Source organism: Octopus bimaculoides, chromosome 11 (genome assembly GCF_046866305.1).
Source record: "Octopus bimaculoides isolate indiv1 chromosome 11, ASM4686630v1, whole genome shotgun sequence".
In the NCBI taxonomy this organism is placed as follows: Eukaryota; Metazoa; Mollusca; class Cephalopoda; order Octopoda; family Octopodidae; genus Octopus; species Octopus bimaculoides.
Genome location: NC_142938.1, coordinates 52,463,210 through 52,489,692, shown reverse-complemented (window position 1 = coordinate 52,489,692; position 26,483 = coordinate 52,463,210). Strand labels below are relative to the sequence as shown.

Below are 26,483 nucleotides of genomic sequence, written 5' to 3'. Positions count from 1 at the left end.
TATTTTTCTCATTGTTTTGGTGACATCCTGTACCTATATATGCATGTGTATATATATATATATATATATATATGTATATATATATATATATATATATGTATATATATATATATATATATATATATATATATATATATATATATATATAGTGTGCAAGAGAGACGATTGCGCTGGTATGGACATGTGGTGAGAATGGATGAGGATAGCTGCGTGAAAAAGTGCCACACCCTAACAGTTGAGGGAACCCGTGGAAGAGGTAGGCCCAGGAAGACCTGGGCTGAGGTGGTGAGGCAAGACCTTCGTACATTGGGCCTCACCGAGGCGATGACTACTGACCGAAACCTTTGGAAATGTGCTGTGCGTGAGAAGACCCGGCAAGCCAAGTAAGATCGTTGCCAGTGCCCCTGGACTGGCTCTTGTGCGGGTAGCACATGAGATGCACCATTTTGAGCGTGGCCGTTGCCAGTACCGCCTGACTGGCTCCCGTAGGATTTTCGAGTGAGATCGTTGCCAATGCCCCTGGACTGGCTTGTGCGGGTGGCACATCGAGCGTGGCCGTTTTCGTGCGGGTGACACATAAAAGCACCCACTACACTCTCTGAGTGGTTGGTGTTAGGAAGGGCATCCAGCTGTAGAAACTCTGCCAAATTAGATTGGAGCCTGGTGTTGCCATCCGGTTTCACCAGTCCTCAGTCAAATCGTTCAACCCATGCTAGCATGGAAAGCGGACGTTAAACGATGATGATGATATATATATATATATATATATATATATATATATATATATATATATATACATTATATATTATTTATTATCTATATTTACATATATATATATATATATATATATATATATATATATATATATATATAAGACCCATCCACCACAACAGAACTGAGATCCTAAAACCAAGGTGTCATGTACGAATGTGTACACTCTGTAAAGTGGTTGGTGTTAGGAAGGGCAACCAGCTGTAGAAACCAGGCCAAAATAGACTATGGAACTGGATGCAACCCCTGACCTTGCCAGTTCCTGTCAAGCCACTTAACCCATGCCAGCATGGGAAAGAGATGTTAAATGTTGATAATGATGATGGCACACATGCACACATGCACACACACACACATACTTTATTTGTGGATTAACAGTGCTGCAAGTGATTTCATGTAAAAAGAATTTTTACAATTTTCAAGTGATTCATTTAAAAGTGCTGGTAATTGCCTCAATTTTGGAGGATCTCATCCAAAATGAAGGCCATTACCATTATCTTGAAGTAGATCACACGATGACTGGGAAAGTTCTTTCCACATAAAATAATTGGTAGCACTGTTAATCCACAAATAAAAAATATTTATCCTCCAAATGCAGTGTTGAACATACACTTTCGCTGTTCAATATTATTCCGTGTGTGTGTGTGTGTGTGTGTGTGCATGTGCACAAACATATGCGTGCATGTGTGCATGCATAAAGCATAAAAAGAAAACAAAATTAACCAATTTAGCAGATCAAAGTTTTAGTTTTCGTTGGTTTAGGCAAAGAGAAGTGTGTGGGGGGAAAAAAAACTTCCGCTCATTTTTTCAGGTCTTCTGACATTGGTCACAACGACATATTTGATGTTTGAATATCTATAAGTTGATGTCATCAAGAAAAATGTAAAGGGGATGGCATTTTCATAGGGTTCACATTTGGGGGCCTAAGAGGGGGAAGGACACAGTATGAATAACAACAGCAGTAATGATGGGCTGTGTCATGTTATCTTGGATTGGGGTGATATTATAACTAGTGAACTAAGAAGAACAAAAGCAACAGCAGCACCAACAGAAGAAGCCGAGTGAAAAGATAGCATTTGTTTGAGGGTTGCAGTGTGTCGTGAGTCAGTAAATGGATCATTGTAAATTTACTGGATGGTTTTTATTTGAATGTGTTGGGGGTTGTTTCAGTGTGTTTAGCAGTCGCACCTTACTAGATACAGGTACCTTACTCTGTTGTAGGTCTTACTGGAACTTTGTAGGAGGGCAGCCATTGAACAGACTAGTATTTTCTGCTATCCAATTATTAACCCTTAGTACAATGCATTTTCTCTAGAATTGTTTTCCCTGCCACTGCCCTGTTACCACAAGGGAGAGAACTTATATGGTGACATGATGCACCTACAGTATGCTAAAGGTTAATGCAGAGCAATGGTTTTCCACCACTTTTTTGCCTATGGACCCCTTTGATTCCTATTTTGTTCTGCTAGAACCACATGTTAAAAAAAACTCTGTTACATTTCTATAATCAGATATTATTAGGGATTACATAAAAATTTGTTAAAATATTTTGTATGTTATAGAAGTATAACTAATCTATTGTTCATAAACTTTAATAACAAATTCTTATGTAGACTCCCAAGGGTTGTACAGACTCTGGCTGAGAACTACTGATGTAGAGGAAGAGATTTATGGAGGATATACCCAAATGTTGAGGTACACTGGAGTTGAAGGTTCGTGGTTCATAGACTACACCATCAAACAGAGAGATATGCTGGTGACTCTAAAGAATCAGAATGGCTAAAGATTTGGGTCACAAGGACTAACTGAGCATTGAAATCACCAAGTCATAGTTTCTATGGCTGGATGCCCTTCCTAAAGCCAACCACACAGAGTGTACCAAGTGCCTTTTATGTGCCACCAGTATAGATACTTCTAAAGTGTCATTGACATGGGTGCCTTTAACATGTCACCAGCTCAGGTGCCTATGTGTCACTGGCATGGGCGTCTTTTACATGTCACCGACATTGGCCATGATTTCACTAAGCTTGACATGTTTTCTCAAGCACAGCAAATTGCCAACAGTCTTGGTCATTTGCCATTGCCTCTTTGCAAATAACCCAGCTGGATGAGAGTAGCCACAAGTGTGCTTCACAAAACCCTGAGCTTGTTGAAATATCACTCATAAGCTGAAGAAAAAGAAGAGGATACAGACATATATTTATGTTTAACCCTCTCAGCCCAAAGCAAAGAGAGCAAACAAGTGTTAGTAGCTGAACTCCACACCAAGCACACAAAGAAATGTATGTCACAAATAAAGATAGATATTTCATTGAAAGCTATTAAACAGCAACATACTAAAATTAAGGATATTAAATGGAATTGGTAATGTATTAAACTAATACTAATATTCCATCACCAGCACCATTAGCTGATTAAGAATCATGTCTCATTTGAGACACATCATTATCACTTTACATTTGAAATAAGCTGACTTCAAGTTGTCCTGTGAATATTTTTGATCTACCAGAATCTTCTAGAATTTCCTGCACCTCATCACTTATAACAATTTACAATTTTGTTTTTCCTTCCTGGAAATGTTCAGATGTAGTGAACCTCATGGTTGAAAAAACATTGAGCAAACAATTTCTAAGACAACCCTTTAAATATTATCATGAATAAGTAAACACTTGTTAAACAGTTTTATACTTCACTGACAACCTCTCTTTATTTTGACTGAATGGATTTTAAAATGGGATTTACCAATTCACATATTAGGAATTCAACTATTAATCATGTTAGACACTGGCATGGCTGTGTGGTAAGAGGTTTGCTTCCCAACCACATCATTCCAAGTTCAGTCACACTGCATGGCACCAGAGGCAAATGTCTTCTACTGCAGCCTTGGGCCAACAAAAACCTTGTGATGGATTGGTTGATGAAAACTGAAAGAAGCCCATCATATATTTACATATATTTGTATGTATGTGTGTGTGTGTGTGTGTGTGTGCATGTGTCTTTGTGTCTACATGTGTCCCGCATCACTGCTTGACAACTGGTGTTGGTTTGTTTACATCCCCATAACTTAGCAGTTTGGCAAAAAGAGACTGACAGAATAAGTACCAGGCCTAAAGAAAAAGTACTGGGATCAATTTGTGCAGCTAAAATTTCTTCAGGGTTGTGCCCCAACATGGCCACAATCTAATGATGTAAACAAGTAAAAGTAAAAGAATTTTTGCTTACTTATTGTCAAACTTCAACCAGCAACTATAAACTGTTACTTTATTTATACAAAGTAATAAAACATAGAACAAATTATATAGAGCTTCCTAAAATAAAGCCAAAAACTTCTGATATTGCAGTTACTCTGTTATCAACATATACACCCCTACCAAACTGGAGCTAGACAAAACTTTAATATGTATCAAACGTTTTTAAATACTTCCCTATATAAAACCAACTAGTTCTACTGTTATGCAGTAGTTTATACGACATAAACAATTTCTAACTAAATTAAATAAATGTAACTACAGTATAACTGGGGAAGTATTTTAGTATCTGACAACTCATGAAAGAAGAGAGACTAAGAGATCAGGTTTTTTTATGGTTTCATAACTTTTGAGGGATGTAAAAACACTTGAACTTTTATTGGAACCACAAGACTTAGAGAATGAAACCACAGAAGAGGACTTAGTACTATCTTTTTACTTGAATCTTTAGCTCAAAAACCCATTCACAATAACAATGTATTCATATTAATAAAGTCAAACTAAATATGTTCAAAGGTTGCTTCCCAACCACATGGTTCCAGGTTCAGTCTCACAACATGGCACCTTGGGCAAGTATCTTCTACTATAGCCCTGAGTCGATCAAAGCTCTGTGAGTGGATTTGGTAGACAGAGACTGAAAGAAGGTCGTTGTGTGTGTGTGTGTGTGTTTCCATGTCTGTGTCTGTCTACCCATCACCGCTTGACAAACAGTGCTGGAGTGTTTACATCCCCCTAAACTTAGCAGTTCAGCAAAAGAGAACAATAGAATAAGTACCAGGCTTTAAAAAATAAGTACTGGGGCAGATAGAGTAGTTTAAAAATTCTTCAAGGCAGTGCCCCAGCATGGCCATCGTCTAATGACTGAAACAAGTAAAAGATAAAAAGATACATTAAATTGAATCATTCCTAAATCCAGTTTACAGTGGTAGTAGTAGTAGTAGTAGTAGTAGTAGGGAGCATGCATTGTAATACCTCATCGCTGTATCCACCATTTGTTGGTGCTTCTCTACTACTCCTGGTGGATGACACACCTTTGCACCACTCAGGCAAAAAGCCCCTCCCCCCCCCCCACCGGCCAACTTATGCGTTTGTTTGGATAATCATTGCTGGTGAGGGTTTTATGAGGTCGAAGTGCAAATCCTATCTCAACCTCCTTTAATCACCTTTTATGACATGCAGAGGTAACGTTGGGGGCTATCCTATTGACATGCTGCCCCCCCCCACACACACACACTGTTTACTGTAAATTGTGCCAAATATCAAGAGATGATGATGATGATATTTAACAGATATTGCAATATTTATATTTGTCTCTTGTTTGATATGTTAGTATAGTAATACTACAGAGTTGCTGGGGGTTTGAAGGAGAGTGAGGAAACTAATTCACATTGCTGAAGGATTAGTGTGTCAGTTGATTGAAAGTATCGAAGCAGTGTTACACAAGAAGATATAGAGCAGCTGTATTGTTAGTGATGCAGCATATAGCAATGTAGATGATATTGTTTAAAGAAGGGAAGATGTAGTAATAGTATAAGATAACATTAGTAGTTATTAGAGTGTCTAGTTAACAGTGTGATACTGTTGTAGTGAAGGCAACACAGTGGAATATATAATTTAGTATTAATTATAGTATGTGGTAGAGGAGTGAAAGAATACAATAGTCAATAGTTAACGTAGTAAGTGTTATAGCAGACATGTGTAGAGGAAGAGTTTGAGCAATAATAATAAAACAATTATATATTCTTTTTGCAATAAGAAATAAAGAAAGGAGGAAGGAGAGAAAAGAGAAAGTCGGCATTATGAATTTGAATGACGATGGGTGGGGAATAAGTGAATTAGAATCAATAATGGTGTTATAATTTTTCCAATAAATCTCTTGCCAGCTTCTCTGATCATACTGTTTCTGTTTCATCTTTCTTTGATTCACTGAAAAATCAGTAAAATTTTATGACATGCTACAGGCAGAAAAATCTATGGAACACCATATCGATTTCAATTGACAAATTGTTAATTGAACATATTTAAATTTTTCCTGATGCTTTACTGTATGTTCATTTGTCGGCTTTGAACATTTACATATATTGCACTCTATATGGACACTAACATTCGCTCTAAATGTGGGGTTTGAATAAAAGAGGGAATGGTATTTTTGGTCAGGGACAACAGCAGCAGCTGTCTAAAGTTAGTTGCACAGATACATGAATGTGTATACGTATATGCATACATGTATGCATGTGTTTACCTCATGTCTATATGTAAACATGTTTATATACACACACACACACACACACACATATATATATATATATATATAAACACAAAAATATTTATACATACACATATACAGAGAAAGAAAGAGAGTCAGTGAGTATCTATGAGCAAGCGAGTATGTGTATGTATATAGGTATGTGTTTACACATTAATAACACTACTGTAAAGGACAATTGTGTTGCATCTTATTTCTTAAGTGTTATTTCCAGAATTTCAATTTTTGATCTTTATTGTACCTCACGCCCCCCACCCCCCAGTTCATGAATAGGCTTCAAATAACCAACAGAAATAAAAATTCAATTATTAACACACCACAAAATTCTCAACTTCCAGATTCTAATAAGTAGAGCGGGCATACAAGTACTACACTATCACTGAGATTAACTATGCACTTACAATCTGAAGCAACTGCAGCAATAAAAAGTGAACGGCCTCTCCATTTGTCTCAATATTTCAACTATTCCAGTTCTTCAGTCAACTATGAGAGAACACCTTCATTTAGGTATTGTGTCCATGGCACACATGATTCACTGGTTCATCAGTGTGAAGGGACTTTGATTCCCTGTGGTGTTTCTAACTCAGTCAAAGAAACCCGACTGGGCTGATGAATCTGACAAGAGCACAAGCTCTTGTTTATAGGAAGCAAGCAAATTATTTGCTAATGCATACGAATATCTGCCAAACTGCCAACTGAGGAGATACTTAACAATACATACATACATGTATATATATATATATATATATATAATTAAATTAAACCAAGGATATAAAATCCTCTTAAAGGGATGTTAGCATCCAAGTTCTCCAGTTTTATCCAGTGTATCAGTGAAAAACCGAAGACGTTAGTTTCACATTGATGGATATGTGTATATTACCATTTTTGTATGAGAAAAAGAAAACAGGCAAATTGGTATATGGACATTAAGTATTAGACCATATTCAATTCCAAACAATATAAACCCCATTGCACCTACAGTTGTTTCCATGCCCAACCAAATATTATTTAAGCTAACTAACGGATGCTTTTGTTTTTCAACACATTACACATACACACAAACAAATGCATTAACAAATTTGCATATACATATACACAAGTAATGGTTTCTTTTAATACATTGGTTGCTGAAACACACAGATCTGGGTCTAAAAAGGGCCAAACAACACAATGGAACGTAGCTCCTTTCTATCAAATTCTTTGCCTGACGAAATACCCAATTAACGATATTCAATATGAAAATGTAATTTAATTTCTCAAATTGAATTGGTTGGGCATGGAAACAATTGTAGGTGCAATGGATTTGATATTGTTTTGGAATTGAAAATGTCCTAATAAATTAATGTATATATATAAATTTCTCCATTTTCTTTTTCTCATAGAAAAATTATATATATATATATATATATATTCTCTTTAATTTGTTTCAGTCATTTGACTGTAACCATACTGGAGCACTGCCTTTAGTTAAAGGCATCAACGCCAGGATTTATTCTTTGTAAACCAAGTACTTATTCCATTGGGTTTTTTTTTTTTTTTTTTTTGCTGAACTGCCAAAGTATGGAGATGTAAACACACCAACATCACGGAGATGTAAACACAGCTACATGCATACTTTCATTCATACATACATACATACACATCTATATGTATATTATCATTATCATTCACCATCTGCTTTCCATGTTAGCATTGGTTGGATGGTTTGACAAGACCTAGTGAACCACATGGGCACATTGAGCTCCACTGTCAGTCTTGGCATATTTTCTATGGCTTGTTGCCCCTTCTAATGCCTATCACTTTACAGAATGTACTGTGTGCTTTTTATGTAGCAGCAGAACCAGTGCTTTTTACGTGAAACCAACACCGGTGCTTTTTATGTGGCACCAACATTGGTGCTTTTTATGTAATACCAACACCAGCAGGGTCATCAGATCCATTTCAACTATTGTATCATCTGTATTTGTCTCACTTCTGCCATTTTCTTTTATTTTGTTGAGGCCTTCTTAACAATTAAAACATGTTCCATATATAAGGTTACCTTTAAATAGATATTTTTCATAATCTGACATATACTAAAGGACATACAACTATGGAATTCATATATTAGATACATGAGTTCCATGCTTAGATCAGATCCTGGGTTCCATTTCCTGAACAATCTAATTCTTGTACCTCAAGGTTCTATTTGCTCATTCATTTCTGTTTCAAATCTGTCATCAACTTCAGCCTCCATATAGTTACCATCACTCATGACTAATCACTAACAGCAATCAGTGATGAATGATGGTAACTACATAGAAGGAAACTCTACAATGTCACTTGGCTTGCAAGAAATAATGGTCAAATTTCTCTTAAATTATATTCCACGTTCTTTAAAAAAAAAAAAAAACGGTAACTCATGTTGAATAATGTTTGAAAGACTAGACAGTCACGAGTGGAATGCCTTTGATCATGGGTCTGCTTGATCAGAGATGACCAAGGGCTAAAGAACAGCAACAACAACAAAAAGTATATTGTTTAGATTCAGAAAGCATTTCATTACAGTTTGTTGCCATCTTAAAAACACACATTAACACACACACACACACACACACACACACACACACGCACGCATGTGTACATACATATAAATGTCAATGATGGCATTTCCTTGAGTGTGTTTAACTTGACTGGTTTAAAGTAGAACCAAATTCAATTTTATCCTCTCCCTACCCACCCCACAGCATCCTTATTAGAATATGTTTGTTGTCTTCTCCAGCACCAAAACAGAAAACAACATCAACAGCAACAACATAAATATTTATCAAGTGAAGGTGATAGGATCAAATCAGTATTGTTTGAGAGTTTTTTTATAAGTTTCTGATTTGATATTTCTTATTTTCTTCCTATCGCAATGTGTGTGTGGGTGGGTGGGGAAGAAAGAACAAGAGATACAGTGGAAGAGAGGGAAAGAGAGAGAGAGAGAGAGAGAGAGAGAGAGAGAGAGAGAGAGAGAGAGAGAGAGAGAGAGAGAGAGAGAAACCAAGTGGAGAGTGAAATAAGAGGGAGATAAGACAGGAAATTATAGAGATTCAGGAAAACGAAAATAATTTTATTTTTCCAGGGGAAACCAATCCAATTATAGCCTTAAAGAATCTACCTGAGAAAAAAGTCATTTCAAGGAAATTAGCTGCCACACTGAAGAGTGAGCTGCTGCTGCAAGAGACAAGATATTGGTTAGAGTGAAGATAGTGAGGAATGGTCTGTGAGATAAAGTTGCTAAGTAGAAGTTCTCTTGCTAATAACAATATCTCATCTGTAACAAGTACTTCAAATCTTTAGACTGAAACAGAACAGATTTTCTGCACTTGCATGTTTTCATCTAAATTGATGTGATTTTGAGGAAGTTATATAATGTAGTTCAGATAGAATAAAGAAAAACAAAACAAAAAAAAAACAGAAACAAACTGATTAAAGATGTTTAAACTAATACTAAAATTTCCTCTATAAAATATCAACTTGGTTTAAACAATTTTCTAGAAAAGAGTTTAATGTTGGGGAGATATTATGAAAAAAAATATGATATTGATTTTTAGACTTAAGCAGGAAACCATAAATGTGTACGAAAGGAAATAAGATTGCATGGCATTAGAACCTTGTTTTAAGGGCAATAACAACCTAAATGGTGTGAGTTAACTTCAAAGAAGTAACAAGTTTACTATCATGGCTTTCCAGAAACTTCCCTTGGATGATTCTCACAATTTCCAATGTTAAGTGACAATACATTAGTGTTAGAAAAACAGTGCTTATCACTAGTAAACATCACAGTAACAAAGTTAGTCTTACCACCTTCTAGGATCTGCTACCAGAAACAGTATTAAAAAAAAAACTGAAGCTTTAGGGAGACCAATCATTTCTTCAGGCTACATACATTCCAAGAAGAGAGTTACAGATCATCGTTGAATATATCTAAGGTGTATAATTGTCGAAGTTTCTGTTGGTGTGCAGTGCTGACATTTAAAAGTTTCTTGTGGACAAAGACCATGAAGAGTAAGAGAGTTGTTCCAAAAAAAAACAAGTAAATTGCAGAAAATTCTAGTTTCTTATGGAGAATTTATCTGTTTCTTTAAATCTGTCTCTTCATATCTCAAAGAAATATTTCTACAACAGAGAATCACATGGATGAATTGGAAACTTTAGAAATGGAACAATAAACGAAATTATTGATCCAATAAACCGATCGATTAAAACCTATTTTTCCTCACAGCGATTTATATTTGCACAAGTCAATCCTATATAGGAGAAAATGACAGCACACTCACAAATAATTACCAACTAATTAACACATGACAACATTATTAGTAGACAATATTTCATAAGCAAATACTGAACAGAAGGTTACTTAGCATTACTGATTACTTCTTAATGAGAAATGATCAGCTTCAGGAAGGATTAAAATTGATCCTTAAAATGCTTTTGACAATATGAATTGCCCAAATTCTTTAACTGGTACTCTGTTGATTACAATGATGAGCATTCCATTTGATCCAATCAAAGGAACAGTCTGCTCATAAAATTAATGCACAAGTGGCTAAGCATTCCACAGACACACGTAAGATTAATGTAGTCCTCAGGATGATTCAGCATGACAGAGAATGTAACAAGACTAGCCCTTTTGAATTACAAGTGTCTTTTGCTATAGCATCAAGCCAACCAAAGCCTTATAATTAAATTCGATAGGTAGAAGTTCCTATCATGCATGTACATGTGTGTGTAAGTGCTTGTGTCTCCTAACAGAAAGGAGGGGAAAATTAATGTGTGTGTGTGTGTATGTATGGCCATTGCCAGTACCACCTGACTGGCCTCCGTAGGATTTTCGAGCGAGATCGTTGCCAGTGCCCCTGGACTGGCTTGTGCGGGTGGCACATAAAAGACACCATTTCGAGCGTGGCCGTTGCCAGTATCGCCTGACTGGCCTTCGTGCAGGTGACACGTAAAAGCACCTACTACACTCTCTGAGTGGTTGGCATTAGGAAGAGCATCCAGCTGTAGAAACTCTGCCAAATTTAGATTGGAGCCTGGTGTTGCCATCCGGTTTCACCAGTCCTCAGTCAAATCGTCCAACCCATGCTAGCATGGAAAGCGGACGTTAAACGATGATGATGATGATGATGATGATATATACAATTATATATTATTATATATTATTTGTTTCAGTCATTAGACTACAGCATCACCTTGAATAATTTTTAATTAAATGAATTGACCCCAAACTCATTTTCTGTTAAGCCTGGTACTTATTCTATCATTCTCTTTTTGCCAGACCACTAAGTTACAGGGACAAAACACACCACTGGTTGTCAAGCAATGGTGAAACACACACACAATTATATATTTATATATACAACAGGCTTCTTTCAGTTTTTGTGTACCAAATTCACTCATAAGGCTTTGGTTGGCAAAGGCTATATTAGAAGAAACTTGCCCATGATGCCACACAGTGGAACTGAACCTAGAACCATGAGGTTGGGAAGCAAGCTTCTTACCACATATATAATTGCACAAATTCTCATCCACTTGTTGCATCCATACTATACCTTCACATCTCATGAACATCTATTCTTCTAACTACCGAACTAATTCTCTACCCTCTCATATCTGACTCACCGTGCCATAACACTCTTAAATGAGACGAAAATACCCAATTTGTGTTTAAACAATATCTCCCTTACCCACACCACCACATCAACCACATACCCTGCCACCCCTCAAAAATTCATGATCTTTACTGAATCATGAATCGCTATGCTTGAGTGTGAAGGGGCTGCATGCTGACAACCTTTTCCTACCTCCCCTTTTGTGTCACTATGCTCTCTTGCACATGTTACCTTGAGATTTACCCTGGCCCCTCTCATCAACTATCTTATTGCCTCCACACCCACACCCCTCTATCCACCCTTATCTAAAGCGGACGGGCGGGTGGGGGAAGTACTGCATCTCTTCCTACTCAGCCCCTCCCATCCTCCTCCGTCAACACCCTTATCACACCAAGTCCCCACTACCCGCCTTCACTAATCCACTCACACTATGCTTCTCTCCGGCTCCCCCACACCGTTACCCCCTTCCATCTTATCTTTCCTTCACAAACTATTTTACCCACCCATATATAACATGGTGCAGCACTATATTCCCTCCTATTCAACCTTTACCTACTGTATTATCACTCTCTCCCTCTCTCTCTCTCTCTCTCTCTCTCTCTCACACACACACACACACCCATTGATACTTCTTTACACTTCCCTCTTTTTCTCCACCCCACACTTGCCTTGAACAGTGTCCCTATCCTCTCTCAACAATAAACCTGTGTAACTCCAACAACAAAAAATGTGCTTGTTCATGTGTGTGGATGTATATATGTATGTATGTATGTATGTATGTATGTATGTATACAATATATATGATGAGGATCCATATAAGGATGGGTATGAGAATAAAGAATATAGATATAACAGGAGTATATATGAATTAAGGCAAAACCCCATGGACATCCAAGTTAAATATATTCTTTGTCAGAAAGGAAATATATTTTAGAAAAGTAACTGAAAGCAACCAAGTGTAGAAGACAGAAGCCACAGGTGACACAAATGTAAGAGATGAATGATATGGCATTATTTTTTTACCCCAAAATTTCAGGCCTTGTGCTTAGAGTAGAAAGAATAATTATCACTTTTATTATTATTATCATTATTATTATTATTATTATTATTATTATTGAGTGAGAGAGCAGTGCATGCCATCAAAGTGACACTGGGGTAAAATATACAAAGCCTATTATACCCATCATGACTACCCATCTGATAAGGGTACACCATTATTATGATTATTATTATTATTATTATTATTATTATTGTTGTTGTTGTTGTTGTTATTATTATTCCGCTGAGGTCAATTTTGCCTTTCATCCTTTCAAGGTCAATAAATTAAGTACCAGTGAAACATTGGGATGAAAGTAATCAACAGGTTCCCTCCCCCAAAATTTCAGGCTATGTGCCTATGATAGAAAGGATTATTATTAATAATAATGATAATAATAATAATAATAATAATAATAATAATAATCCCTACAGGAAGTGCAAAAAATTGTGTTAACTGGAACGACTCATGTACTGAGAAGAGCATTATCGTTGTGAAAACAACATCCATTCATGAACTTCAAAAAAAAATTCTTTTTTTTTTTTAAATACATATTCTATCTGTGAATTTGCGTGTGTAAACTGGGAATGCATACAACGAGTTTCTCTGCCCTAGGTGTACGGAAAACACTCGGCGAGAAATGGAAGAAAATTTAAAGAAAGAAGAAGAAAAAAAAACAACTTAATAATAATAATAACAACAACAATATTATTACTGTTGATATTGTTAATGGTATACTATCATTTATAGGCATTCATGATCCCTTGAGTTGCCTGAAATGATCGAAAGAATGAAATATGAAGAACTGGTGAGTAAAGAATTACGAGTGTGACAGAGCGATCATATGCTGTTGGAGAATATAACTCAAAAAGCATCAATTTATTCTGAAAATTAATGATAAGTGTAGGTCATAATGTAAGAAGGTAGAACATACTGGCCCTGTGAGATTGATAAGATTAAAATTGTTAATGTTCCTCTTAAACAGCTGCAAATTGATGGCTGTTGGTAAATGTGCGTGGAGAGGAAATGAAAGATTAGTCCAAATAGTTTCAATTCTTTTTGGAATCTCTTCAGGGATTCATCAATAATTTATTAACTGAATGAGCTACCAGCTACAAAGGATTATATAAAAGACAGGTATTTACAAATGAGAGGTGAATTTAATGGTATTTCATTATGCATGCTGTGTCAGCTAAATATTCAAATTCACTCCAAAATGTATTAAAGCACCTTGCTTACTTTACTTTGCTTATAACAGCTCATCAAAGGTAATGACAGCATCAATCCAGGATGTTTATCCTTCTCTGCCTCCAATAGATTGTTTCTTAAGGGAGCACATGTGGTAGACAAGACTGAGATAGGATAAGCAGAAACTGTGGCCTAAAGGGCACTGAAAGTGACACCAAACAACAGCCACTGGGGGTTCATGATAATGTCTCCTCCTCTCTTCATGCAATTTCCTGCATTAGATTTCAAAGCACTCTACTCCAGCATCACACATGGACTTCCAGGGATTCAAACCAATTGGGAGGATCACCACATAAAACAAAAGACCACTTCAGATGATCTCCACTGGGTTGGTCATGAGATTCAGATACCCAGTAATTGGCTCCCAAAGATAGTCCTCTTCAATGAGGTTGACACTGGAGGTAGGCCTCATGGACATCCAAAATTTCATTTACATGATCATCTCAAGTGCTATAGCACCACAATTCACACAATTCACTTAATGCATCGATAATTCACAAAACTTTCCCAAGCTCAGCCAATTCCTTTGTAAACAGATACCATAGCAAGGTAAGTCACTGTCATTGAAGCACAATAAAAATAAAAGTGTTTAGTTAGTTTGCAAAGCTGATCTTAAACGTTACCTGGAACTTATGGGGGTACCCTCTATTGTATCTTTTCTTGAATACCTCTACTAATCCTACTTATGATGGGAAAAATAACTTTTCCATCAAATACTGACATTTTGTTTTGAACTGTTATGAATAGATGAGTAAGAATTTTTCTTTCATATCGAAAGAAGATCACCTTTTACACAGTATTTAAGATATAAATAAACACAGTTAAAAGGACATCAAAGAAAATCAGACAATAAAAATGACACAGTCGTAAAAAAGATCTGGTGCTCTGTCTTTTACAACAACAACTGTTCCAGTTAATCCCATCAATGGATCAACCTGCTCATGAAATTAACATACAAGTGGCTGAGCACTCCACAAACATACATACTCTTAATGTAGTTCTCAGAGAGATCCAGTGTGACAACGCTGGCCTTTTGAAATACAGGTATAACTCATTTTTGGCAGCTGAGTGACTGGAACAACTTGAAATAAAGTAACTTGTCCAAGAACACAATGTGCCACTGGGTATCAAACTCATGACCTAACAATCGTAAGCCGAATACCTTAACCACTCAGCCACATGACTTCACTGACGTAAATTAGATTGTTTGACATGAAATGTCGTGAGAGTGTAGTGGGTGCTTTTACGCGCCACCGGCACAAGGGCCAGTCAGGCGGTACTGGCAACGGCCACGCTCAAATGGTGTTTTTTATGTGCCACCTGCACAGGAGCCAGTCCAGCAGCACTGGCAATGACCTCACTTGAATGTTTTTTCATGTGCCACTGGCACAAGTGCCAGTAAGGCAACGCTGGTAACGATGAATAATAAATAACAATGAATAATAAATAACTCCCTTCATAGACCACTATACACTGACCACTAACTTTTTAGGGTGCAATGGTGGGTTTGGGTGGTGTTTAAGGGACTCTCCTATATCTAATCACTGTCCTGTTCTCCTGCTGTTGTCAAAGAGTATCCATTTCCCATCACAAGTAACGATTTGATGCAAAAATGGTCTTTTTCCAGTCTAGAAAACAATAAGGAGCACACTTTGAGGCATCTGTTTTTTTTTAATCTCATTCAGTTGATGTGGAACTAACCTATCTGTTTTCTTGACTTTTCTGATTTCTTACAGGTATCCAAAAAAAGTTGTGCAAGATGTTTGGAGTTCTGATGAAAGTTTCCCAACCTTTGTTCTTGGATTTTGTTCAACCAAAGCATTTAATCCATCATGCCGAATAACTGATTTTGGCCTAATCCTTAGTTTATTTTCAAGGCTATCATCTCCTGAACAAGAGCTTTGGAACCATCTCTGAACTGTTATGATGTCAACAAAACCATTACCAAAAGCCCGCTTGATATTCCATACACCTTTTGTGGCAGAGTGACCCAGTTTGTACTCATACGAGAAAATCACTCAACATAGTTTGGTTATTATCATCTTCGTAAGGTCTGGGTACAAATTTTGTATACCAATATTGTTGGGAAAGGAAAAGAGTCAAGATTAAATGCAAGGTAATTGAGTTTTTAAATGACTGAAATAGGTAATTAAAAATGTGACATTTCATGTGAAACAAACTAAATAACAGCATTAGCAAAACTTGGTGGGGTGGGGCAAAAAACAGAAGCTTTACATAGAAAAAACATAAAAGCAAAACAAAAATAGAAAAGTTATCTTTTTTATTTTTATAAAAAAGTAAAATGTTTATTCCTTACCTGGAATCGTGTCAGGTCTTTGACAAATGGATTTGTTGAGTTATACATTAGTTCAAATAACTGATCTTGTTGAACATCCTTATTTTTCTCAAGGAATCCTTGTGCTTTGTATACTACAGCACCTGCATAATGTTTGATTCCAAACTCCACCTCCCAGCATCGTCGATCTTGTCCTTTTATGTAAAATGGATGGTTACTTAATTCCTGATGTTGTTTATTTAAATAGGATTTGTCAGAACCCTGAATAAAACAAAATTAAAAAAAACAAATCACATACAATTGCCAGCATTTCCTGACATATCTCCCAAGGCATTTATCATTGTTCTTCTTCTTTCTATATTATTACTGAGTGAGAGAGCAGTGCATGCCATCAAAGTGACACTGGGGTAAAATATATGAAGCCCAGTATACCCATTGTGACTACCTGTCTGATAAGGGTACACCAGGCAGATGCATCACAACCATACATGCGTACGTACATACATACATACATACATACATACATACATACATACATACATATCTATCACTGATGTATATCAGAGAAAAAGGCAAACATAAGTGAGAAAACTGTAAAAGCTGGTGCGTGTGAGAAAGTCCTTGAGATATTTGTTCTGTGCTGAATTACAACCACTCCCTTGATATTTTCACACTCAGAAATGGAGTGAACCAGAAACTAACTCATTGGAAACCTGTAGTTAATTATGTATGCAACTTCCAAACCAAAATAATACATAAAACAACGGAAACCATCATAAGAAATTGACTGAGGTTTTCTTTGTTAAAACTTTGTGAAAGGCAAATTTAATTCATATTTGATTGTCTGTATACAACAACACCAAGTGGTCACAACTTCTAAATACAGTTGGATGTCATTGGATAAATGAAAGCCATTCATATAAGCAACTGCAGGCAAGGGAGACTACTCCTATTTATTTTTGCCAATGTTACCAGCCATTCAGTTACTGGTCATTTGTAACTATAACAGTATTGTTAAAGTACTAGTTCTCATCACATGACCCTAACTTAACAATACCATTTACCATCCAAAGACAACCAACATTAAATTATAGACTGGAATTAAGTTGCCATTCAGTGTTTTTCATAGCTGAACAATCAAGTACTTTTCTTTTTACATTTTTTTAATCAGTGAAGCCAAGTTAATCTGATAATAAATATATGCCAAATATTGAGTGCGCCCATGTTTTGCCAATATACTCTCTGAAGAACGTCATAAAAACAAGAAAACTAACACAAAAAAATAGTGCTTTATACATGAAGTCCTTGAACATATTTGTTCTGTGCTTAGTGGTATACACTCCACTGTCTATATCCCCTCAAGAAATACAATAAATCAGTGACTAGCCTGTTGAAAACCTGCAACCATTAGCATTATTGTATTATAATATAAAATAATATAAAACACCACTAGCACCGCAGTGGCACTAAATAACAATTCAGATTACATCTCCATAAAAGCCAGTTCTTTCATTATTAAATCTTTACTTCCCAAAACACCACTCATCATAGTTACAATTACTACACTAGTCATAGTTACAATTGCTACATCTGTTTATGCTCCTCTCAATGAGCAAACTGTGCCAGCTAGTCTGCCAAAGTCCACCCAAAATACTAAATTCTTTCAGACAATTCTTCATCACAAGAACTGTAACCCAGAGAAAGATTTATTTGTTGCCACCACTTATAGGTCAGTAGTTTTAGGAGAAACAAATCTAAACATGAAAACATATTTTATATGTACCTATATATATATATATATATATATTTATATTATAAGATATGGATTCAGAGAATCATGGGGTTATCACAGAAAGCTCCTCTAATGAACTCAGCTATCAGACAACATAGTAACCCAATACAGAGAAGTATAATATAGAGCAGTGGTTACCAAACTATTTTGGGCTGCTGCTCCCTTGGCATCCAGGCTGCATCCACCCCCACCCCCTGACACCATCACAAATTCAAAACAACTGTATTTCATAAATTAATCTAATTAATCTATTATTTTGTTGTTTTCACATCACCCTGTTATAACCCCACTTTTCTTCAATGTCCCCTAGATCTTTCTGCCACCTGCAGGAGGTGCAGTACTGCCCACTTTGGGAACCGTTGATGTAAAGCGTTCATGCAGTTGAAATAGAGATGATCCAATCAATGAAATTATTTAATGAGGAGTATATAAACCATAAAAAGTCAGAAGATATGAGAGATAAATATATTAGACAGGTATATGTCATGTGATTAAATGAATACATTCATCTTTCATACCATCTTGCTTTGTATGGTTTATATGTACATGTGAAGGTGCCTGGCCAAGTGGTTAGAGTGTTACAGTCATGATTGATAGATTGTGGATTCAATTCCCAGTTTGGGCAGCACATTGCATTCTTGAGCAAAACACTTCATTTCATGTCCACTCATCTGTAAATGGGTAACCCTGCAATGGAATAGCCTTTCAATCAGGGGAAATGTTGGCCTGTTGGGTGGCATCATTCAAAGCACATAGTGTCCAGTAATATATAACAACAGCCGATAGTCTGGTTGATACCATGATATATATATATATTTGACATTGATTACATTGACCCCTTCCTCCATACTCAACTGGTACATATTTTATTAACTCCAAAAGGATGAAAGGTAAAGTCCATGTTGGAGGAATTTGTACTCAGAATGTAAAGACAAACAAAATGCTGCTAAGCATTTGGCCTGGTGTGCTAACAATTCTCCCAGTTTGCTGCCTTGATGATAATAATAATAATAATAATAATAATAATAATAATAATAATAATAATAATAATAATTCAGACAAATACATAACAAAAACACCAGGACTTACATGCCAGGTTCCTATAAATATATATAACATACAGAAAATTGCACTACTGGGCTGTGCACATATCCTACGCAAAACACTTTCAATACAGTAACCATAAGAGCATCACAACAAACCACAGCACATACCCAAAGCACACAGAGCTGCACTCGGTAGTGAAGTGAAAGCACACTATAAAAATAAAACTACTGAATAATAATCATCATCATCATCATCGTTTAACGTCCGCTTTCCATGCTAGCATGGGTTGGACGATTTGACTGAGGACTGGTGAAACCGGATGGCAACACCAGGCTCCAGTCTGATTTGGCAGAGTTTCTACAGCTGGATGCCCTTCCTAACGCCAACCACTCAGAGAGTGTAGTGGGTGCTTTTACGTGTCACCCGCACGAAAACGGCCACGCTCGAAATGGTGTCTTTTATGTGCCACCCGCACAAGCCAGTCCAGGGGCACTGGCAACGATCTCGCTCGAAAATCCTACGGGAGCCAGTCAGGCGGTACTGGCAACGGCCACGCTCAAAATGGTGCATCTCATGTGCCACCCGCACAAGAACCAGTCCAGGGGCACTGGCAACGATCTTACTTGGCTTGCCGGGTCTTCTCACGCACAGCACATTTCCAAAGGTCTCGGTCAGTAGTCATCGCCTCGGTGAGGCCCAATGTACGAAGGTCTTTCCTCACCACCTCAGCCCAGGTCTTCCTGGGCCTACCTCTTCCACGGGTTCCCTCAACTGTTAGGGTGTGGCACTTTTTCACGCAGCTATCCTCATCCATTCCCACCACATGTCCATACCAGCGCAATCGTCTCTCTTGCACGCCACAACTGATGCTTCTAATGTTCAGCTTTTCTCTCAAGATACTTACACTCTGACGGGTATTCACATTGACATTACACATCCAACGGAGCATTAATAGAAATGATCATGTTTGTGCTTCTAAGCTCTGGAGGTATGGTTTATAAGTGTTTAGGAGAGTAGGTTATATATCTTTAGATATACACCTAACTCTCCTACATTAAATTGGAAGAGAACCGAACGCAGAAACTCCAAACTGATCAACAACAACAAATATTTATTGTTCGGTGGAAAAGGTAAACAGCTTCTAATTGTCTGATTTTAGAGTAGCTTGAAATGTAGATGTACGGTTCTTCGTGCTGGTGTCGTTATAGAGACAACTTGGTTCAACCACACTCAAATGGGAGAGCTTGCTTAGATGTCTTGCTTGGTCGCTGTCTGCCTTGGTAAGAGTCGAAGAAACGTGTTGCTGATATGGCGACGGCGGTGGTCATCGTTGGCTGGACGAAGCTGTTGAAGTGGTCGCTGGCTGATTGTTGCTGCTGCTGTCGTGTGGTACACGGAACAGATCTCAAAGAGAAACTGGACCGAGACAAATTGTTTGGTATGAGTTGATCTATTTAAGGCGTTAAGGGGGCTCCAAGACGGTAGCAGAAAAACACTATCACGTGACCTTATTAAGGGCTGTGATTGGTCAGTTTGTGTTCTGGCGGGAACGGTTCGAAGAAGTTGCCGATTCGAATAATGATCAGTCACGTGATGACAGGGTTAATGTTTTCCGCTACGTTCGCGTTTGTTTATATTTAAATGAGAAGAATGGCGATAGCAGTTTTGTATCTAGTGACGATAGGTAGTTTCACTACAAGTGAAAGTATGGCTGCGGTTATGACACAACTTCACACACACACACAAATATGTTGTACCTTAGGCAAATGTCTGCTATTACAGCCTCAATGTAACCTATTCCTTGTGGATGAAATTTAGTACATTAAAAGTGTATGGAAATCTGTTGTACATGTATATGAGTGTCCTCATGTTTATAACTTTTAAGTTAGTGTTTTGTTTTGCTTTGTTTTGTTTTGTTTTTCAAATAGAAAAGTAAACAAAATAAGAACCTGACTTTAAAATATTGGGGTTGATAAGTTTGACTAAACTTTGAAGTCAGTGCCACAGAATGGCTGTAGTTCTAAGATAGAAAAGCAGCTGGTTGCTGACAGATTTTTCTACTCTGTAAGGATTTTATTCTATATATGCTGTTCTTTCAGTACTTACGTTGAAAAAATACATCTTTCTACTTGTACTGTAAGAAGTAATGTTTATTGCCACTTCAACTTGGCTGTTTCATAAGAATATATTAAATGCAATCATTTGCAAACTGAAGATTTACTTCGTTTCTCTGAGTCTCTTCGATATCGATGTCAGCAGCTCGTTTGCTCTCGACTGATTAAATGAGGCCAATATAAGTATAGGGGAGATAACTCTGTTATAGGCCTTTTATGTAGTCCAGTAACTGCCGAAATGGCTTCTGGGATAATCTGCGACATTGTTGTTGTTGTTTTAGCCTAGTTCAGCCCTTAGCCAGCTGACCATAACATTCAGGAAATAATTTGAACAACTAGTTGTAATCCACAAATCTAGAGTCTTAGCTATATCCATGCCTCCTCCATCTAGTTGATGACAACGATGATAGGACTTGCAGTGTGACAAAAAGAAGACTTTTTTTTTTTCTTCTTTCTCCTTGTTCTCTTATTTTTGTAAGTCTCTTGGTGTTGGTGGTGATAACAACAGTGGAGAGGGAAGCAATTAAGTTAATTAGTCAGGCTACAGAAGTGATTGTTTTTATTCCTTTGTCACAATTAGCATGAAGTACCCCAGCACAAGACTTTCTGTTAAAGCAGTTATTGATGCTCTTGTTGTTATTTTTGTAGTGTTTGAGTTTTCTGCTTGTCTCAACAGACTAACTGCTTTATATAACTGTTTGATGATGTATTGCAGTATATTGTGAAGTACTGTGTATAGTCTTTGTGTTAATGGGGAGGAGGATAACTTGTCCATAGAGTGGCATGGGCCATGAGGAGTAAGGCTTCCTGCAATAACAAACTATGGACTCCGAAGATTGGTAAAACTGATTTCCTACATTTTATTTTGATTAAAAATGTCTACGAATTACTGGTGGAAAAGTAGCATTCTAAAAGCACAGTGGAGTACACTGGGGTACACATCTAACAAAGGTGCTCTTACTAAGAAGCCAGTTTAAACCGTTAAGTTTGAAATACAATGGGCCATCTAAATTTCTACGTATTCTATCTTGGTTATATAGAAAAATCAGAAATGCAGAATAGTTTATAAAAAACTACTTCACATTTCCTGATAATATATAGAAAAAAATGTAACAAAATTTACCTGAGGAAATCGGCATTCTTCATCTAATATTTTTAATATGCATCGGGGTGCCTGGAAAATTAAGAAGCAGTTTCAGAATGATCAGTGATGCAACAATAAGAATAATGATTTTAATACACATGATAATTTTTCAATAATAATTAGCTATTTATTGAATAAATGTCAGTTATGTGGAGACAGAAGACTTGCATACATGGGTTAGCTGCCAGTCTTCTTCAAAAAGAAACGTAAAAATTCCTAGCTAGGCCTGCACATATATGTGTAAAAGCATGAGCAATGTTGACCTTCAGAGGTCCTGTATGTTTGCCAATAAGTCTCTTAAATATAATCACTAAACTCTAAAGCCTTTTTGAGGGTTGTTGTTGAAGCGTATCACTGGTTTCATAACATCAAACAGTTGAAAGACAAATACCCTCTGAATATGATGTTGGACCACCTCAAGTAATATTCCCAGATATACTGGTGCTTATTGCCGTAACTCAGTGAAACGATCCAATGTGGAATAAAGATGTTTCTAAAAAACAACAAATTATTTGGTTCAGTACCTTATCATCTTAGTGACACCTATTTCTCAGATATTTTATGTTCAGAGCAGTAAATGCTTATCATTAACAGTGTAGAGTGACAAGTCCACAAAAGCTCTGTCTACTTTTATAGTTACATATATGAGTGCAGAAATAGATATCAGCATATGAGATGCAATCAAGAAGACAGCAGTCAAAATAAACCCACTTTTATGATCAAGTACATGGATTATAAGACAGAGATATTAAAGTTTATTTGCAATGTTTGACAAGGTGAAATTGCAACATTCATTTTGATAAGTGAGCTGATGTTCACTGTTTCAATTTTTATTTTTTTATTTTTCATCACCCTTAATACTTTAGTATAAAAGAAGTGAAGTAACTGTTCACATACTTAATGTGATGAATGTGTTAACTATACTGAAAAGAAAAACACTGTGAAACGATATTTAGGAAAACCTAACAAAAGTAAGGAAGATGACTCAAAATAAAACAAGAAAAATATCTTCTTTTTAATGACTCAATGCAGCAAAGTATTAATTAATTGAAATTTGAAATATGTGTGTAGGGGGGTGGCTAAGACTGATCTTGTTTAACATGCTCAGGGACAACCCCTGGAGGTGTTACATCCATGAAAAGAGTTAACTTCAACAATATTGAGTTTATTAACATGTTGTCAATGGTGAACTAACCATATGTGACCTCCTTACAGCTAGATGGACTGAGTCATTGGAAGTTAAATCTCTTTATTAGAGACACAACCATCACCAGTCATTATTTAGGATCTTTCAAATAAGTTGGTATTTAATCAACTAAACTTCATGAATAGTTGTTATGTATGGAGATTTATAACAAAGAGTCACAGGAATAAGAAAAACTCAATCACAAAACCATAAACAGAATTGACTCATCTCTAGAAGGAAGACCAGAATCATCAAATTATTATTTACCTTTTCAATGAGTTCCACACACAAACTATTATCCGTATAATTTATATGGGAAAAGCAGATTTCTTCTTTATCATACTAAAAATAGGAAACAAAATTAAACATAATAAACATTGCAATTAAAAACAGAAAATAATTTCATTAAAATCTTATTTAGTAAACAACAAACAAAAGGTTTCTCTTCTTTACTAATTCTTCTGTATTCTAAATCACTGGAGAAACTTGTATTAAAAGACTTACATAGTCCTCTGTCCTTTAAGTTCCTGTATATATTTTATTAACATCGATTTCCTCATTGTACGACTCAAGTGACAACCCTCCAACCATGGGTCTATTTGGGTAGTCTGTTGCTGGTGAGGGTTTTACAAGGCTGGAGTGTAAATCTTACCTCACCCTCTTTTTAGTCACCTTTTACAACATGCAGAGGAAATGATGGGTTTATTCTATGATATGCCAGACCCCACACAGCACATAAGATTTTATGATTGGTGTAGAATTACATGGTATCATTTGGCAGATTGTAAAATGTGGTTTCCTGTCACTGTAATCTGGAAGCGCTGTTACAGCACATTCCCCCATATTACTACTTACTACTAATTTCCTCATTATACATTTTTAGGCATAGCTATAATGTTAGAGGAATTGCTTTCACCTCTGGATACTGTTCCTGCAGCTCATTAATCAGTCATTAAATGAATAATGAAAGTTGAACCTGATTTCAACCAGGCAGACCAAGGCAAGAGAAGTTACAGTCTTGTTTAGAGGCTCAATTCAGTTAAGGGATGCTAAAGTTTGAACCTCTGACCATATAATTAAATTAATTTTTCAGGCATTGCAGAATTTATAGCTATCAAAAACTACATAGTGGTACACCCACCATATGTATTTTTGTAAGTATAATTGTAAGTTTAAGTAAATACAACCATATACATCAATATTTAGACATATTCTTCTTGGTTCTTTCTCTTCTTAACTCAACAGACTGTACTATCACCTAATTTTCATAAAAAAAGGACCATTCTAGATGAACCTGACTCTCTTTATCGTAAAACCTTTACACATTCAAACATTCTATTTTCACTGACCCCAGTCTACTAGGAATTTCCATCCAATTGTATAATATTATCAAACATAACTCAGTATTTCAGAGGCCAGCTCACAGTAAAATACTTATTAATTAAATAATTCTATACAAAATAGTATTTAAACTCCAAGCACAAACTCTCCTGCCTCACACATCTCACCTCCAAATCTAATCCCTATATGAAACATATTCACTTCCTCAGACGTTAATTTATCAATTGTAATCCTTGAACTACTTGTTCAATGCCCCAGCCAAATCTTCTTCAAACACTGTATGTAGTTATTAAAAAAATGAGCCAGGGGAAATAACTTCAGGTCCGTTAATGTCTCATAAAGAGGAATTAAGAATTTCACAGAAAAATTACAAATATTCATTGCTTAGAAGAAAATTTGATCTTTATTAGTTGGCACAGTGACAACTATAGACATGTTTCAGTCTTATTATACCTCGTCAGTAGAATAAAGCTATTTAGAGGCTGCTGGATTAGTGGACATGGAACAATTTGAGCCAGCAGTAATTTGCAGAATTATGAAAAAACAAAATGTGTTAAGGAAAATATCTCAAGTAGGTTAATAGTATGAATTTTGATAATTTAGGTTGATGGAGGAAGACAAAGTGGATGCCATTCATCTCAATGAATTGAAATTTATCTTTAAGTTGGAGAAAGTACAAATTAGTAAACCATGTTTAAAATGGAAGTAATAGAGCTACTCAGGGTACCTTGCAATCTCAATTCTAATGTAACGATTCCACTACTTCTTCTACCTGGAAACCAGTTCTATAGACATAGTTGTGTTGTTAAAAAGCTCGCTTTGTAACCAACACAGTTTTGAGTTCAGTTTCATTGTGTGGCACTTTGGGCAAGTGTGTTCAGCTATAACCACATTCTAAATATATGTTTGTGTGTTTGTGTTTCTGTCCCCACCATCACCACCACTACTTGACAATTGGTGTTGGTTTGTTTACTTCCTCATGACTTAAAGGTCAACTTTACCTTTCATCCTTGCAAGGTATATGAAATAAGTACCAGTTAAACACTGGGGATCGATGTAATTGGTTTAGCTCTGTACCCAAAAATTCAAGACTTTGTGCCAAAATTTGAAATCAGCTTTTAAACAGAAGGCAGTGAGCCGGCGGAATTTTAAGCAGACCAGGCAAAATGCTTAGCAATATTTCATCCATCTTTACATACCAAGTTCAAATTCTGTCGAGATCAACTTTGCCTTTCATCCTTTTGGGGTTGGTTAATGAAATAAATATCAGTTCAGCATGTAACTGACTTCCCACCCTCCCCCAAAATTGCAGGCCTTGTGCCTTTAGTGGAAAGAATTGTTAGACTAACCAAAAA

The 26,483-nt window shown here is 36.4% G+C and overlaps 1 protein-coding gene across 2 annotated transcripts in view; it reads right to left on the bottom strand.

Moving 5' to 3' along the window:
* Nucleotides 1-26,483, bottom strand: part of LOC106873920 (unconventional myosin heavy chain 6) — a 543,260-nt gene that overhangs the window by 388,864 nt on the left and 127,913 nt on the right. For both annotated transcript variants that reach the window (XM_052971791.2, XM_052971792.2), the window contains exons 9-11: nucleotides 24,055-24,129; nucleotides 22,581-22,631; nucleotides 16,526-16,765 (exon numbers count right to left, since the gene is read on the bottom strand). In XM_052971791.2, coding sequence (XP_052827751.1) covers nucleotides 16,526-16,765; nucleotides 22,581-22,631; nucleotides 24,055-24,129 — 366 coding nt within the window. The remainder of the gene's footprint in view (nucleotides 1-16,525; nucleotides 16,766-22,580; nucleotides 22,632-24,054; nucleotides 24,130-26,483) is intronic.